The 16,860-nt window shown below is 46.7% G+C and overlaps 1 protein-coding gene across 1 annotated transcript in view; it reads left to right on the top strand.

Annotated features, from left to right (window-relative positions):
• Positions 1–615: 615 nt before the first annotated feature.
• The window catches only part of LOC142566289 (protein Skeletor, isoforms B/C-like), a 201,724-nt gene continuing 185,479 nt past the window's right edge, over positions 616–16,860 (top strand). Inside the window, exons 1-2 of the mRNA XM_075677183.1 lie at positions 616–708; positions 10,447–10,581. Of these exons, the coding sequence (XP_075533298.1) occupies positions 648–708; positions 10,447–10,581 (196 nt within the window). The 5' untranslated portion in view covers positions 616–647. The remainder of the gene's footprint in view (positions 709–10,446; positions 10,582–16,860) is intronic.

The following is a 16,860-nucleotide window of genomic DNA, read 5'->3' as shown; positions in this document are numbered from 1 at the left end:
AACGGAAACATTTTTTTTTGCCATGTGATGCAAATAAACCAGCTCAGCTTGCGGTGGACCTTAAGACAAAGAACACACGAAAACAAAGGTATCACGTATCAAGAATACACGAAAGAACCACGCATGCTATTTAGGTCCGTGTTGCTCAGATGGCCGAGAATATTCCCAGACAACCAACTTTCGCTAACGCAGGCTTCTGTGTTGCTCCTGCCTGTAAGATCGCACAATCAAGCAAAGGCTCATAACCGGATTTCCTATGAACAGATGGCCCGTTCCTTATTGTGCGCGCTGGGCTACTGAATGTATCGATTACCAAGAAGGTGTGATCGTTCAAAGTAATCGGTACAAATTTCATACAGGGAATTTGCTTGAAGGGCTCGAGCGTAGTGCATGCGATGGTTTGCATAGCCGCCCTCTCGCGTAGTGTAACCTTGATCCAGGAACTAAAGATTTAATGTGACATTGCCAAAAGCCTCAAATCGGGGCGGGTAACGTAAGACACGTGTGTGTGCTACAGTGAGGGAACTAGCGCGAATGAGAAAGAAAGGCGCCGCCAAACGGTCAATGGCGCCTTGAGAGAGCGCGCCGCCTGGTGCTCGTCACGAGAAGGGCTGCTGCTGCCCCGCTCGGCCTCATTCACCGGTTTGATGGCTGCCGCTGCTGCTGCTGCTGGGTTGCTGCTGTGCGCCGCCGCCGTCGTCCCGCAAGGTACGGAGCCAGTTGCCGCCGCCAAGGCCGGCTCGGCAGCCTTGGAGAAAGTTACCGTGACCCACTCTCGGTCGAAGCGCTTTCGCCAATGGCCTGTTTCATCACGTGCGAATTGGTCAATTTGTCAGGCAAAGTTATCCATCTGGCACAATTTGGCGGTTTCCTCTGCAACAGTTATGTACGCCTCTGCCCCGTCCTCTAAAAGAAGCCACGCTACGTACTTTGCTAGAGTAATAACCGAGCATGAGCTGTTGTCACATAAAAGCGTCCGGCGTGTTGTTAGAAGCCATACCATACGCTCAGGTAACCATCGTTGCAAGGGTGTACCGTGGTGCCACGGGTTTTCAGGCAGCGTCACTTTTGAGCGTGGTACTGGCCAAGAACTGAGCCATCGCGCTCAAAATGTCCATGTTTGGCTAATGCTGATCGAGCCGGTGAATGCTACTGTAGCATGTTGTTATTAACCAATCTAGGGTCGTATTCACTGTGTAGGAAATTTTGGTGCCGTGCAAGTGGAACCGCATCACTGACAAAACGTTTCTTGGCGGCAACGCTGTGACGAAGCTACAATATTTGTTGCGTGGCAGGAATGGCCGCCAAAATGGTAGCAGGGATGATATGCCTGCCAGAAAATTTTATATACTCGGCGGGCTGACACTACATAGGCCATCAGTGATGAATTCAGCAACAAAAAATTCTTTTTGCACAGTCCTTACGTCAAGTCATTCTTTTTTTTACGTACATTTGAAGAGATTTCAAGCTTGCCATTATATATACATTGTGGTTCACGTGGCTAAACCAGCACGTTTTACGCTATGCTTTCCTATCGATGGACACTTGGCGATTATGCTGTTCAAATAGATTTTATTAGAGAAACGACCGCATGTTCTGAAAAGTAATTTGCTGGCGGCGTTTATCATCATTTGTGTTACAACACAGCCGCATCGACTTGATTTATTTGAGCGGTGTCGTGTAGATTGCACTGCATGCATACCACACGCAGGTGGTGAAAAAGCTTTGTTTTTTTAGGGAAGCCATCGCGCGACAAGCTTTGAAAAACGACCTCTTTTGTGGGAATGTTGTTGCAAGAAACCTGACCACGCCAGTAATTTTTGTGCTCGTAATTTATTAATCATTCTTTTTCGTTGTTGTAGTTACGACGGATACGTCAACACTAAGATTTCCGAATATATTTGATTACGCAAGTTTCATTGTTTGCGCCCCGATATATATTGCGGGGCTCATTTTTTCGCGTTTATGTGAAAGGCCGCGAAATATAAAATTGAGTATTTATTCAAATACCCTAAAGGCCCAGCAGGCATTACATAGGGGGGGAACAACAGTTAGTACAAAGCAACGCAGTACTATGATGTGTACAGAAGTCGCTCACCATTAACAGCATGTTGAAGAGAAAAACCAAATATAAAGGTACATATCAACAATAATCAACAAACATTCAATTGTTACAGAGAGTAGCGTTATATATGTACACACATGTAAGAAGTGAGGAGAGGGGAAGAATGAAGGTTACAGCTCAAGGTAACATTTCAGGCTGGTTACAAACGCTTCGTAATCAATGATAGATGCAATGGTGCCAGGCAGAAGATTCCATTGACGGATGGCTAGAACGAGCGGCGAATGAAAGAACAGGTTTGTGCCAGCAAAGATGGGTTCGACTTTGAGTTGGTGGTCAATGCGTGGGAATATGCGATGCGCTGGCGTGAGACGGGATATAGCAAAGGAAGAGTGGCTGTGATACAATTTGTGGAAAAAGGACAGTAGGAAAAGCATTCTACGTCTTTCAAGAGGAGGTAACTTGAGAGGTTTCTTTATTTCAGTGACGCTTGCCGTACGCGAGTAGTTCTTCGATATGAATCGAGAGGCTTTATTTTGAAGAGACTCTAATTTTGTTATTAAGTATGCTTGGTATGGGTTCCAAATCAAAGAGGCGTAATCCAACTGCGAGCGCACTAATGTAGTGTATGCTAAATACTTAGTGTCTGCATTAGCTGAACGCAGATTTCGTCTGAGAAATCCGAGTGTTTTCGAAGCCTTGTTAATGACCGTATCTATGTGAATGTTCCATGAAAGGTCGGATGCTAAACGGATCCCTAAATATTTTATGACCGGTACCGATTCTACAGTCATGCTGTTTAGAATGTAATGGCAAGGTTCTGGGTCAGTTTTTGTGGTAAATGTCACGACTTTTGTTTTCGAGGTATTAATTTCCATTTGCCATTGTGTGCACCAATCGTTAATCTTGTCTAAGTCCGATTGTAGTAGAAGTGAATCAGAAGGTTCAATTATTTGCCTGTATATCACGCAATCATCTGCAAACAATCTGACCGTAGAACTCAGGTTATTGCTTATGTCATTAATATAAACTAAGAATAAGATAGGTCCAAGTACAGACCCTTGTGGTACTCCAGATTTAACGTGGGAGAGGGTTGATGAATGCCCATTAACAAAGACTGATTGGTGGCGATTGGCCAAAAAATTGTTAATCCAAAAAATAACCTTCGAATTAATGTTCAGATTGTCAAGTTTTTTAATTAGACGTTTGTGTGGAACTTTGTCGAACGCTTTGGCGAAATCTACAAATACGGCGTCTATTTTAGAGTGAGCATGAACAGCACGATGAAGGTCAGTAATTAATTCGAACAGTTGTGTTTCGCAAGATCGACCGTGAAGAAAGCCGGGCTTGCGCGCTGCCAGCAGTAGTACACGTTGGAATTAAAACCCGTGGCATGCCAATCACTTTCGCAGTCTTGTTTCGCTGCGCTGTGGTCCTCGGTCAGCTGAGTGGCGATTTGGCGTGCTCGCGAGCGGGTTAATGCCTGCACCCTTCCTTCTCAGAACTCCTAACCGCGCTTCCGTAACAAACGCTCCGAATGGTTTGAAAAGAACTACGGGTAGTCCATTGGTAGCGCCTTCGAAACTCCTGTCTCTGTCTCTAGTTCTCCGAAAGGACCGGAAATTGTCACTCATGCTATGGGCAGACACACGCTGTGTTCCTCTAGCACTGACTTGATCCAAGTTACCTTCACTGTATAGTCCTCGGCGTTTAGAAAAGAAGCGTGAACTAGGTCCATGGTTGCTCCACTGTCCCTTAATACCTTACACGTTTTTCCGCTAATCCGTAGCTCCTGGAGGTATGGACGGAGAAGGTCCAAGATTTCGTCGCTTCCGCCCACGTCCGAGGCATAGTGACCTAGGCCCTGGCACTGATAACATCAGACCGGTTGGCTCTTCTCGAACTCTCGCGTATCAACCTTATTTGTCCCCTCCTCCAGAGGGCTGCTAGCTCCTTTGTCGTTGTTCCCTTCCTGAGTTTTTTTCATCGACTCGGCCCTCTCGGTAGCTTTTACCTATGTCTGTTTATTGTGGTGGATATACCTTCTCGGATTATCCCTCTCATTTCAACGCTCGTCGTCAGTAGTGAGTTTTCGTCGCATCACGTACTCATCAGCTAGCGAAGCCGCCTTATCTACCGTGTCTGCGGCATCTATATCCTGCACCCACAACCTCACTGACTGTATAATGCTGCGGTAGAATTGTTCGAGACAAATACACTCCATAATTTTGTTTCTACTTTCGTAGACCTCGGCATCCTTAAGCCACTCAAGAAGGTTTGTTTTCAAACCGTACGCAAACTCTGAGTAGCCCTCGTCGCTCTTTTTGCTCGCTTCTCTAGATCGCTGCCTAAATGCTTCCGGGAAAATTCGATGCCTCCTCAACAGCGCTGCCTTTATTTTCCCGTAGTCTTCCGCGCCATTCGCCGTTAATCTTGCGACTACGTTCGCTCCACCTTACTACGTTCGCTGCACAGCACACCTATCACAAGTTCTCTCGAAATGAACCAAGAATAAGGCAATGTCCTCTCCAAGCTTGTATGGTTTCATCCACTTGTCCATCCGACATGGCTCGACCTCGCTTGATCTGCTACGGTTGTCCCCTTCACTGCCCGCCGCTGGATGCGATTTCTGAAGTTCAACCTGTAGCTCTGCCATCTTACTCTCGTGCTTTTCCCGTTCTCGCTTACGCTCACGCTCACTCTCACGTTCTTGGTGCTCACGCTCCCGTGTTTCTTGTATCACCTCCCAAGCAATCTTAAAGCTTTCATCATTGCCAATACCTTGAATTGCCTTTTGGATAGCTGGCTTTTTCATCTTTTCGTCCTCCTCAACTCCCAACTCGACGCACAATAACAAGTGCGACCTCGTCAACCTTCTAAGGTCCATGGCAGCTGCCCCGACTGGTCGTTAGAACTGTTTTCCTTAAATAGCTTGTGCAAACACAAAATATGCAACCAATTCCCGATTTCTAGAACCATCAAAATAAACACGCAAAATTTGAAGTCTGGCGAATAAAAAAAAACACGTACTCACTCACGGATGCAGCACCACGCCATCCGGTTCATCGGTTCTCTCTTCCCGCTTCCTCAGGACTCCCTGGGTCGAAGGGTTTCTCTTCTTCGCTGTTCCCAGTTCCTCAGTACTTCTTTGGACGAAGATTCATCCCACCGCTGCTACCAGTTATTAGATCTTGCCGTTGAGTGCGGGAGTTGGCCGATGTTGAGGAGGATTTTCAGAACTGAAGGTTTATTTACATTATTTGCAGTAGTAACACAAATTAATGAACAGTCATAAAGTCAACGACGGCGAGCAGCAAATCGGACGCTGCGGCCCCTGGCAAGAAGGAAGAAAAAGCTCTTCTCACTGTCTCTCGCTTTTACCCCTTCAGTCTCTCGGGGTCACGTCGTTTTCGGCCAATCGACGAGCCAGCTAAGCTGTCGTCATTTTCCTTCAATGGTAGGCGCCCGTGCAATTGCCATAAGATTCGGCCGATGGGGATGCTCCAAGGCCTCCATCGTCCAAGGGTTGACTTGCCTCCGGCGTCACCTCTTCGCCTGGAAGTGCTTTGCTGCAGGAGACAGGTTGTTCTTAAACAACCTTCCAGAGCCGCAAAACAGCTTTGCAAGGGACGAAGATCAACTACCTGGAACCATGCCAGCCTCCCGTTGCACTTTCGGGAAGAGTCAAGCGGGGGGAGGGGGAGACAACAGCTCGACGTGCGGCGCACGAGGTGGGGGTTACCAACATGTGTGACGGATCCGGTATCGGGGTAGACGTGCCCCGGCGCACCATAATTGGAATGCGACGCTGATTGGATGTGGTCGGGGAACATGAGTGATGCCAGGAAAAGGGTCCGTATCCAAAAGCAATAAATTTAATGCTATGGTAGAAGCGATTGAAATGGCTAATTAAGTCGGTTAAGGTGCTTGTGCCATGTTCCCATATTATAAATATGTCGTCAATGTAACGAAGATAGGTGTGGGGTTTTAAAGGGTAGGATTTCAACAGCTCTGCTTCAAGCTGTCCTATGAAAGTGTTCGCGTGCGTGGGAACAAATTGTGTTCCCATGATTATGCCGAAAGTTTGCAGGCAGTGAATAGAATCGAATTCGAAATAGTTGAGCGTGAGAACTAACCGAATGAGTGACAGGTAAACTTCAGGAATGTGCGCTTGGGGATTGACTGCGAGGGATTTAGATACGGCTTGAATTTGTTCACCCCTGGGTACCTTAGTGTAACGGCCAGAATCAAAGTGACTAGAATAGCGCGGCTGGAAAGGATTTGGTTGGCGTTAATACTGTCAATAATTCAAAGGAAGTGGGACGTGTCTTGAATAAAATATGGGAGGGTGGTGGGAACGTTTGGCAGGTGGTGGTTTAAGAATTTAGGTAGAGACTCAGTAGTTGTGTTGTTATTAGACACCAAAGGCCGACATGGGATTTCTGCTGCAAGTATTTCTTCTACGGGAATCTTTGTACTTTAGGAAGAAGATAAAAGTGGCCTGCTTCTTTGTTCTTGGGCATCATGAAGGGGTATTCAAATTGCGTGATTAGCTCACTGGAGAGGAGCTCTGCTATTGCGCTTGGCACAATATTGCTGTAGTCTGAAGTTGGGTTAGAGTCGACCTTTCGGTAATGGGCGTGGTTGCTCAGTTGTTTGGAGGCCTCATATTTGTACTTTTCTATAGGCCAGAATACGATACTGTCGCCTTTGTCTGCTGGTTTTATTACAATATCATCTTTTTCCACGAGATCTTTTAGAATTTGGTGCTCAGCAAGGGAAAAATTTTTGTGATTGTGGCCATGCCGTATTCACTCTAGAATTTCCTTTGAGATTAGCTTTGTGTATGAATCCAGGTCTGCAGGCACTGTTCGACTTCCGGTGTCCACGTGCTAGGTGGCCTAAGATAGCCTTTATCATGTTTTCATACGTCTGGCCTATGGAATAAGATTTCTTTAATACGCACAGGCGCACTCTGTCATATATCTCTGGGGAGTTCGTGTTCATTTACTGCGCTGTTCGTGGGACAAAACGTTAGACCACGTTTCAGGAGCTCAACTTCACCCGCCTTGGTTGGTTGGTGGCTATGGTGTTGGGCTGCTAAGCACCACGTCGCGGAATTGAATCCCGGCCACGGCGGCCGCATTTGGATGGAGGCAAAATGCAAGAACACTCGTGGCGCTTAGATTTAGGAGCACGGTAAAGAACCCCAGGTGATCCACAGTGCAGGAGTCCCCCACTCCGGCGTGCCTCATATTGAGGTTATGGCTTTGGCATGTAAAACCCCGTAATTTAATTTTTATGAGCTCAACTTCATGAGGACTTAAACTCTGTGATAAGGCTACTACGTTGCTGCAGTGCTCTGGGTGCTCGCTTGTAGCACTATAGGTGAAGCCATGTGCTGTAGGGGTCATATTAACTTTTTTAGTGTGTATTTGCACCTCTAATACGTTTTTGCTGGTATTTATCTAGTTGGTTTTCCTCCCAAGTTTCGACTAATTGTTCAAGTTCTCTTTTTTGCAGTTCAGATGAATTTATGCTGTCCAGCTGATTAGCAATTACTGTAAGTCCTTCCTGGCATTGTTCTTAGAGAATGTCAAATAAAGAGAGCCACACATTTTATAGAACAACATTCTGCTTCAATAATAGCCTGGAGGGTAAAGAGCCGAGGGCACATGTAACCCTAATTCTAAGACTTTTGGGACTTCCCTGGGTTGAATGCAGCTACTGTAAGTTTTTAGGTGAAATCTGTTATTTGTTTGTTTGGCGGCGAGTTTGGGGGATTGCAGGAAAGGGCGAGATTTGTTGTTGCGTGTCCTATTCGTAGTGCGTGGTAGTCATTTCTGTTTGGTTCGGGCAGACATCCGGAGCGAAACATCTTGAGGTGGTGTCTTTTTACGCTTTGTTTTATTGTCGACGCCTGCCCTGATGTCTGTGTATCTGTCTGCTGATTAGTGTATGTAGCCGTTTAGGTGAAGGCTTCAAGGGTGGTTGTGGGCTTCCGTATGAGCGGGTGCTCAGATGGTGTTGGTTCTGCATCCACCCGTCTGTGTAGATGCTTCTTTGGTTCCAGGTTTGATGTAACCTGCGTACGAGCTGGTGTTGACGATTTCAGGCGTGTCTTTTTGTGTTGTAGCTATCTGGGACGGGGTCCTTGTTGGTGTTGTAGGTGGCGTCGGTTTAAATGAATTCCTGAACCTGTACTTGATGTTGTTTGCTATTACCTTGACGCCATAAAAACTGGGGTGTAGTCCGTCGCGCGCTAGAAGAATGTCGGGATCCTGATGTATTTCAGCATGGTGTATGACATCGACGTTTTCGTGTTGGTTTCCAATATGTCCAGAAGAAGATCAGTAAACTTGCATGTCCTAGTGCGTAAGCTAGGAGTGTCTACGATTGTTGAATAAGTGGCCTGTTTTTGTTTGTGATCATGGGAAGTACTGTTATCAGGGTGATTTCTTCGTCTGGTCTGTTGGTGTAGAAATCGTTTATGAGCGTTTTCATGCCATTAATTGCGTTGCTACCGGTGTCGTGGTTCAGGTCATTAGTCCAGCAGTGATTGATGACATGTGGGATGTGCTGTGGTGCTGCTGCAATGAGGTCTCGGATGGTGTGTGTTGTGGCGCCACCCTTCAAGCTAATGTGTGGTGAATGTGGGCCTGGCCGGAAGTGTTCGTGAATGTACTTGTAGTGAGTGTCGCCAATGAATGCTACGTGTGCCAAGGAAAACTGAGAGCGCTAACATTGTTCGTCGATCTTCCATCGGTAGAACTCCAGGGAAAACACGGGGAATTCGATGTATTGCTATAGGTATTTAACGGACTTTCCGGGGGCTGACTATATTCATGTATATATTTTCGTGTGTTCGTATTTAACCGCTTTCCCACCTGGGTTACTGTGTAATCCACGGCCGAATTCTTAGAGCATCGAGCTGCTGTGCTGAGGGAACCGGGTTCGAAGTCACTTGTCGGACCAACTTGAATGACCGAGCATGTGGCGCATGTCAATGAACCGCTTTCAGCACACGCCGGGATGGCGTAGTGACTTTGGCGATGCGCTGCTAAGCTCGAGGGATCGAATCCTGGTCGCCACAGCCGCATTTAGATTGGGGCGAAATGCAAAAGCACCCTTATACCGTGCGCTGGAAGCCCGTTAAAGAACTCCAGATGGTCAAAATTAATCTGGCGACCCCACTACGGTGCGCCTTACAATCATGTCGTGGTTTTGGCAACTAAAAGCCAGAATTTCATTAATTTAACGAACCTATTTCACGCCAACATGGGTCACTGTAGATGCGCGACTTGGTATGTATATACCTCTCTGCAGTGAGCCTCTTTGATGTGAACTTGGGCCATTTGGGTATATTATAGTAGGCGTGTGCTGCTGTTGAATGACAACAAATATTCTTTAAGTTTATTTGATGCTCGCTAGAATCGAAACGACGTCCCGATGGTTTCTCAATGACAGCAACTCCACGCTTTAGCTGGCTGCGCTGCAAACGCACTGGCTATGCGGTGTTGAATGAACCTCTTTCCCACCAAAGTTTAAGCGAGCTGCGCCATGAATGCGCTGAGCATTTCGCCGCCCTCGATTAACTTCTCGCCAACTTATATCACTGCCAATAGCCACTGGGTGTGCGGCAAGCGAGAGCACATTCGCAGGCACCGCTGCGCCACATTTTTCGTCTCGGCAACGCCACTGGAGGGCGCGTCAAGGCACGGTTGTGGGGGGCATGACGTGTTTCGCAGCGTTCGCGTGCACCCCAGCGCATTTCGGAGGCCACGCTTCGCGGAGGCGCCGATAGGTGGTGCCGAGTGGTCTTAGGGAAGGGCGAAAGAGGAGCCCCGCTGCAGTACACGCCTTATAACTAACTAGTTTCGACGGTCGCAATACGTTGTCTTGGTATATTAATTCAATGCTAAGCGCATTATTCTCGACTGTCATCTTGGGATTGGTGCCGCCGATTTCTTCTACTTTTTTTCTTTATGTTGCTCCAGCGTCAAAGAGGTTCACTGAAGAGCGGCTAACACTCAGGGGCGCCTGCTCAGTGACCGACGCGAAAGAGCGGCACGCACCTAGTGTGACAACGACCAAGGTTGACCCGACGGTTTGCCTTGGACCGTGTTTCCTTTGCGCAGCAGCCCGATGGTGCACCCATTGGACCATGCCCAGTCACCCAAGTTGGTGAGCAAACGGTTAGGTCGACAGACCGCCCCCTGAAAGTGCATCAAGTTGTCAATGAACGCTAGTCGCACAAACCATTTTCGTCCCAGTATCCTGTAGCAGGATGCAATTGGAAGCCTTGGTTGTCCTCGTCACGTCGGTTGTGGATTTAGGGAAGCTGCATTTTCTTTCTTTGCGAATTCTTAAACGCGCTCTTGCAGGTATTGCGGGTGCGTACTTCGGCAAGCTCATCGGCCCGATCAAAACAAACGCACACGGCTTTACTGGAAACGTGTACGCGGCGAATGACTACAACGTGATCATCACCGATCTCAACTACGATGGGAAAGGCCCAGGTGCGTTGACACTCTTCATTCTCAATATCTTGCTTTAATGCAACTGTTTTCAACACTCAAAAGTGACTATTGTCATTTTTCTCATACTTGAGTGTGGTAAGATTGCATCAGTTTCTTTCATCCGTAACGACAAATGCGTTTCCATGGCGTTCATGTCGACCACGAGTAATCAAATATTGCGATGCTGAACGCTAATCAACGTAATTGATTAAAATTTAGGTACTTCAACAAATTACAAAAATAAATCACAGTCAAGCCCACTGATAAGGAACCCGTTATATGAATGCTTGAATATATTACAAACGGAGGCACCATTCATATTATGCCTCGTAAAAGGTGTTGCAGCATTATTTACGGACAACATTTGTTCACCATAAAAACGGAAAAACTATCGATTAGTGGCCTGGTTAGCCAATCGGGTAACTCGCCCTACTGACGCCAGATCAACAACACGGGTGGGTAGGGGTGAGGTGGTTGAAAACTCAGGGCAACGGCGCCGCTGCGATCGGTAGCGATGTACACTTTTAAAACCCTAGAATAAGAGAAGTCCCTTCGAGCGACGGCTGCTTCTTCGTCGAGATATTATTTTTCTGTTTTCTTCGAAAAATCAGTGCTGTTTTGGGACTTTGTGTTGTTGACCAGAGAGAAGAGACATCCTGTGGGATACCTATGGGTTAAAGATCGCGCACATCATCATGTGGTTTTGATGCGCTCTTCATCGCATATGCGCCTAGCACGGCGGTGAGCAGCTAAGAACACCGGCACGAGCCATATGTCCGACGGCGCGTTCCAAGGCGCATGGGTGCCTCGGAATCGGCCCCGTATTCGGAAGTGCCACAACACGCGACGCTAATCTTCAACGCTGCAGTACGTTCCAGCGCATCTTGATTGAATATGGCCGAGACATGCGAAAGTGGAGCCAAGAAACCACGGGTTGACGAATATAGGACATCCACGTATGAACCCAGCGAAGCAGAAGACATAGACTGTGACAATATGCCGCGTTCTCTTTGGCAGCGTACAAAAAGAAGCGACCTGAGAAAATTCCAGTTGTTTTTCGACCCTCACAGGAAGGCTTCAACCTCTGGCTAGTGAATCCAAACTGCGCTGCGTCAGAAATTGTTTCCGCGGCAAAAGATGAGGTGCAATCATTATCATTCTGCGACACTAGAGATGGAAGTGTCTCTTTCAAAGTTACCTCCGTCCCATCTGCAAAATATGTACTGTTGATGACTCAAGTGGCTGGCTTGGGAGTCAAGCCATTTATTCCGGCACCTTATATAAAAAATGTTCGCAAGATACGCCATGTCCCAGTTCAACACAGGGAAGAACAACTAGTTGATTTCCTGAAGCATTTTGGCGCGACATGTGCCCGTCGTCAGGCATGCTACGATCGCCAAGAAGACGGAGCGATAGAATCATACCTTCTCAGAAGCGTTATTCTCCTATTCAGAGAAGACAAATCAGTGCTGCAAAGAGTGCGCTTTGGTTTCACAAGTCCTCCTGTAGAAGAATATCTTGGTGGTGCACTGGGATGCTACAACTCCCGGATATTTGGGCATTTAGCGAAGAAGTGGCGCAGTCCACGTCGCTGTAAGATATGTCCAGGAGACCACAACCACTCAGAGTACAAGTCTGTGTGTCAGCCAAAATGTGCCAACTGTGGCGGAAACCATACAGGCTTCTACTCCGATTGCTCACAGAACAGAGCTGCCTCAAAGCTACATAGAGATGAGTTAATATACGGAAGGCTGCCGCCTCAAATTGCACCCCCACGTAACCTTGATAGCGTAAGGTATGCACCCCAAACTCCCAACAAAGAGCAGGAGCAAGCGGGCAATTTGAACTATTCTGCAGCTCTAAAGTGATCAAGTCGGCAACGTTCCGACAGCGAGTGACACGATCCATCTTCAGAGAATGCTCCTCATCTTGCCCAGGCATCGCGTCAGAATCGCCAACGTTCTCAGCGACAACATCTGCCACTGACAGAGCAACCTCATCGAACTTCTCAGTGACTACCCCAGCATTCGCCCCCAAAACAACAGTCATCCCAGCGACCAACCCAGGCAGCTCTTCAGCGATCTGCTCCGATCACAGATGAAGCTTCAGCGCGGTTTGCTGATTACGGGTCTATACGCGTGGCACAGTTGATCCTGCACATCCTATATAAAGCTCTGCGTGTAGTTCTCAGTGCCATTCCACAAGCAAACAACTTGGCAGAACTAAAAACACTGCTGTTTATGCAGTCGTTGGTGCTTCCACAACCACCAACAGCTCCACGCGGGCTTACAATCAATAATGGTTATAATTTTTTCATACTTGAGTGATGCTAAGAAACTTAGAAATAAGTAAGCTGATTTTCGCAAACTACTAGCGCAACATGACTTTCCTATTTTATATGTACAGGAGGCAGGTGTACGAGTGGAATTTCGTCTTCCAAACTATGTGACATATAAATCATCGGTAATTACTAGAATTATCAGAGTGTTGTTATGCGTGAGAAAAGACCTCCCGTCCTATTTAATACAGTCGAGCGATTGAGATATACCGGAGTTCGCAACATGCAAGAGCTCCTTTAAAAATACATGCGCCACAGTGAAAAGTTTTATCTACAAGGTTCTATAAATATATCTGTAGACAGCTTGGTGAATGTGTTTGGTATCGCAAACTCATATGTGCTAGTTTGTGGATACTTCAATGCACTGTTAAAAACGGCCTGCAGAAGTGCCGACATGCAAAGTTTTCCGAGCCAGAAGCAGCAGCGGGGTTGGCGTTTTCTAGGAACCGACCGTCAGTCTCCAGCCGAACGGCGCCACTAGGTCTATTGTGGAGACTTGCTTTGAAAGGACGACAAGGCCTCATTCCGCAGCCTCTTGGCGTCACGATGTCTGCTGCGGCGACTGACTGTATGAAGGATCGACATTTGGGCGAGTTGGTACTGGTTGAACATCTTGAAGGGGCAGCGCAAAAAAACGACGACAGAAGGCAGGAACACACAGGACAGCGCTGAACTCACAACTAACTTTATTCGAAGGCATACATACACTTAAGTACACAACCCATAGCCACGTGCTCTCCCATCCATGGCGTCATTATCAGTGCGCAGGCAAAAAACACGCAAAACCATTTAATCTAATACTACGTTATCAAGCTGCTTAAAAATTCAAATTCACTATCATGCAAATTTATCGATGGCATGCTTACACAGCGCGACCCTTTTTTTCTCATATAGAAGGCCTCAATAATCTCCCTCGTAGTCTGATTTTTGTGCGTGGAAAGTATTGTGGTGTCTTTATATATTGGAGTGCACCCATGCTGAGAGCAATGCCGCGCGACATGCGAGTAGGCATTACCCGTTAGTGAGTGCCTATGTTCAGACAATCTAATATTGAGGCAATGACCTGTTTGACCGATATATACGTGACCGCAGGAAAATGGAAGTTCGTACACAACTCCCATTCTACAGTGCACAAACGGGGACGTATGCTTAACAGTACAGCCTTTCCCAGCATGAGTGGAGGCAGCCTGGGCCAATTTCCTATCGATCTTACCACAAATTTTGATCAACTTGTTAGGGGCAGAAAAAACAACCTTTATATCAAATCTGCCTGCTACATTCCTGAGATTATGGGATAGTTTATGCACATATGGAATTACAACCAGTTTTATCTTCTTGTCAGCAGGCTCTGGTTTATTCATTCTTGAGGGTGCTCCTAATTTCACACGTTTAACCAGCTTCTGTACTGTCATGCTGATAGCATCCTCTCGAAAACCTGCCGCTCTCAAACGCTCCAGTTGTGTTAAGAAACTCTTAGACGTCTTGTGAAAACACGATTTCGAAAGTGCGGAAAATAAAACCGAAAACGCAATGACGTTTTTTACAACCTTGGAATGTGCGGAGTGAAAATTTAAAATTGGTTTTTCTGACCTTGGGCAATACATCCAGCACACATGCGTATCAGTTAAGTTGAGCCTCGTATCTAAAAATTGTAATTCGTTCTTATCCGGCACTTCATGTGTGAAAACTAGTCCTGAGCCACATTTGTGGAATACTTGAAGTATATTATGAATCATTTGTTGGAGATTAGTACTCTTCACAAAGATGAGAAAATCATCAACATATCTTAACACTTTCAATGTTCGGTCATCTAGGTTACTTTCTATATTTCTGTCTACGCTACTTAGGAAAATGTTAGTTAGTACCGGTGCAACCTTGGAGCCTCAGGAACCTTGGAATCTCAGGAATGTAGCAGGCAGATTTGATATAAAGGTTGTTTTTTCTGCCCCTAACAAGTTGATCAAAATTTGTGGTAAGATCGATAGGAAATTGGCCCAGGCTGCCTCCACTCATGCTGGGAAAGGCTGTACTGTTAAGCATACGTCCCCGTTTGTGCACTGTAGAATGGGAGTTGTGTACGAACTTCCATTTTCCTGCGGTCACGTATATATCGGTCAAACAGGTCGTTGCCTCAATATTAGATTGTCTGAACATAGGCGCTCACTAACGGGTAATGCCTACTCGCATGTCGCGCGGCATTGCTCTGAGCATGGGTGCACTCCAATATATAAAGACACCACAATACTTTCCACGCACAAAAATCAGACTACGAGGGAGATTATTGAGGCCTTCTATATCAGAAAAAAAGGGTCGCGCTGTGTAAGCATGCCATCGATAAATTTGCATGATAGTGAATTTGAATTTTTAAGCAGCTTCATAAGGTAGTATTAGATTAAATGGTTTTGCGTGTTTTTTGCCTGCGCACTGATAATGACGCCATGGATGGGAGAGCACGTGGCTATGGGTTGTGTACTTAAGTGTATGTATGCCTTCGAATAAAGTTAGTTGTGAGTTCAGCGCTGTCCTGTGTGTACCTGCCTTCTGTCGTCGTTTTTTTGCGCTGCCCCTTCAAGATGACTGTATGAGAAGACAATACGCCGAGTCAGCAACTATTCGTCGCCGGAATGCCGGGACGAGGTCGGTGAACCAAGCATTGTTAGGGAACTCGCCATCGCCGGCCTGGTCTGTCGGGAGCGGGGGAGTTGCTTAGGGAATGCATTTGGCGGTACCGTCCCACGCGCCTTTCGAGACGCAAGAGCCAGTTCTGCGAAGGCCGTCTCGCCTCGGGGGGGGGAGCAGTGAAACCTGTGCGGAAGTGTGTGTGTAAGCCCTCCCCCTCAAAGGCGGCCCAGCTACGATGACTGGTCGAACGTTTTCCCTCACCTAGGGATCTAGGGAGGAAAGAGTGTATTTAAGGAGCTGTAGCGCGGCTCCTCAATGTGCTTTTTCTCGCAGTCATGCTAGACTGATGAACTGCAACGTCCTTACGTAGATACTGTAAATAAACCCATATTCGTCGTTCTTGTTGAGTACAAGTCTCTCGGTCCTCAGCGTAGATGAGTTGGACGACGGCATGGGCCAGCTACCATCTAATTCATGCCCGACTCCAAACATTAGAACTGGCTGACAGCGGTGAGACGGGCTTTGCGACATGGTGCTGTGTCTGCGGTGAGTAATTGGTTCTTGCTTTGACTTTCTAGGCTTCATTTTGTGGTTGTTCTGTTTAGAACGGTAGGGAAGCTAGATTGCTGATTGTTAGCTAGGTTGTGTTTTCCTAGGCAGGTTTAGCGGGAAGGACCAAGGCAGTAAAGCAGCAATCATGGATTTAAGGAGACTGCTGAGACGAATTGTTGATTGTTGGTGAGGAACTGGGCCTAGAGGTACGCAATTAAATGCTAAAATGGGAATTATTGCAGCTAATTTCCAAACAGGCCAGTGAGGAAGACATTGAAATGGGGTTCGAACTTCTTAAGAAAAGAGAGAAATGGGACAGAGAGAGAGAAGAACGGGACAGAGAAGAACGGGACGGAGACAGAGAGAGAGAGGAACGCGAGAAAGATCGCGAGTTAAGAATAATGCAACATGACCTTGAACGCAAACGTTTGGAGCTGTCTGAAGGGAGTGAAGGTGTTCTGGGACGATCAAGTGAGGCAGAATCACACCGCATTGACAGGCTGCTAAAGCCATTTGAGGTCGCGAACGACTTAGGCTTGTTCCTAGGAAATTTTGAAAGGACTTGCGAGAAGCTGAATTTCGGCTAAAAAAAGCTAAAGTAATTCCCATTCATAAAAAGGGTGACAAAGCTCAAGTCGCGAACTATCGTCCTATATGTATTTTACCTTGAATTAGTAAAGTTGTAGAAAAATTAATACTTCGTCGTATTAACATTAACCTTAAGAAATTCAGCTTGCTGAAACCCTGTCAGTTCGGTTTTCGTTCAG

The sequence above is a fragment of the Dermacentor variabilis genome, unplaced genomic scaffold (genome assembly GCF_050947875.1).
Source record: "Dermacentor variabilis isolate Ectoservices unplaced genomic scaffold, ASM5094787v1 scaffold_12, whole genome shotgun sequence".
Taxonomy (NCBI): domain Eukaryota; kingdom Metazoa; phylum Arthropoda; class Arachnida; order Ixodida; family Ixodidae; genus Dermacentor; species Dermacentor variabilis.
Note: the sequence above shows the minus strand (reverse complement) of the source record. Positions and strands in the feature narration are given on the sequence as shown.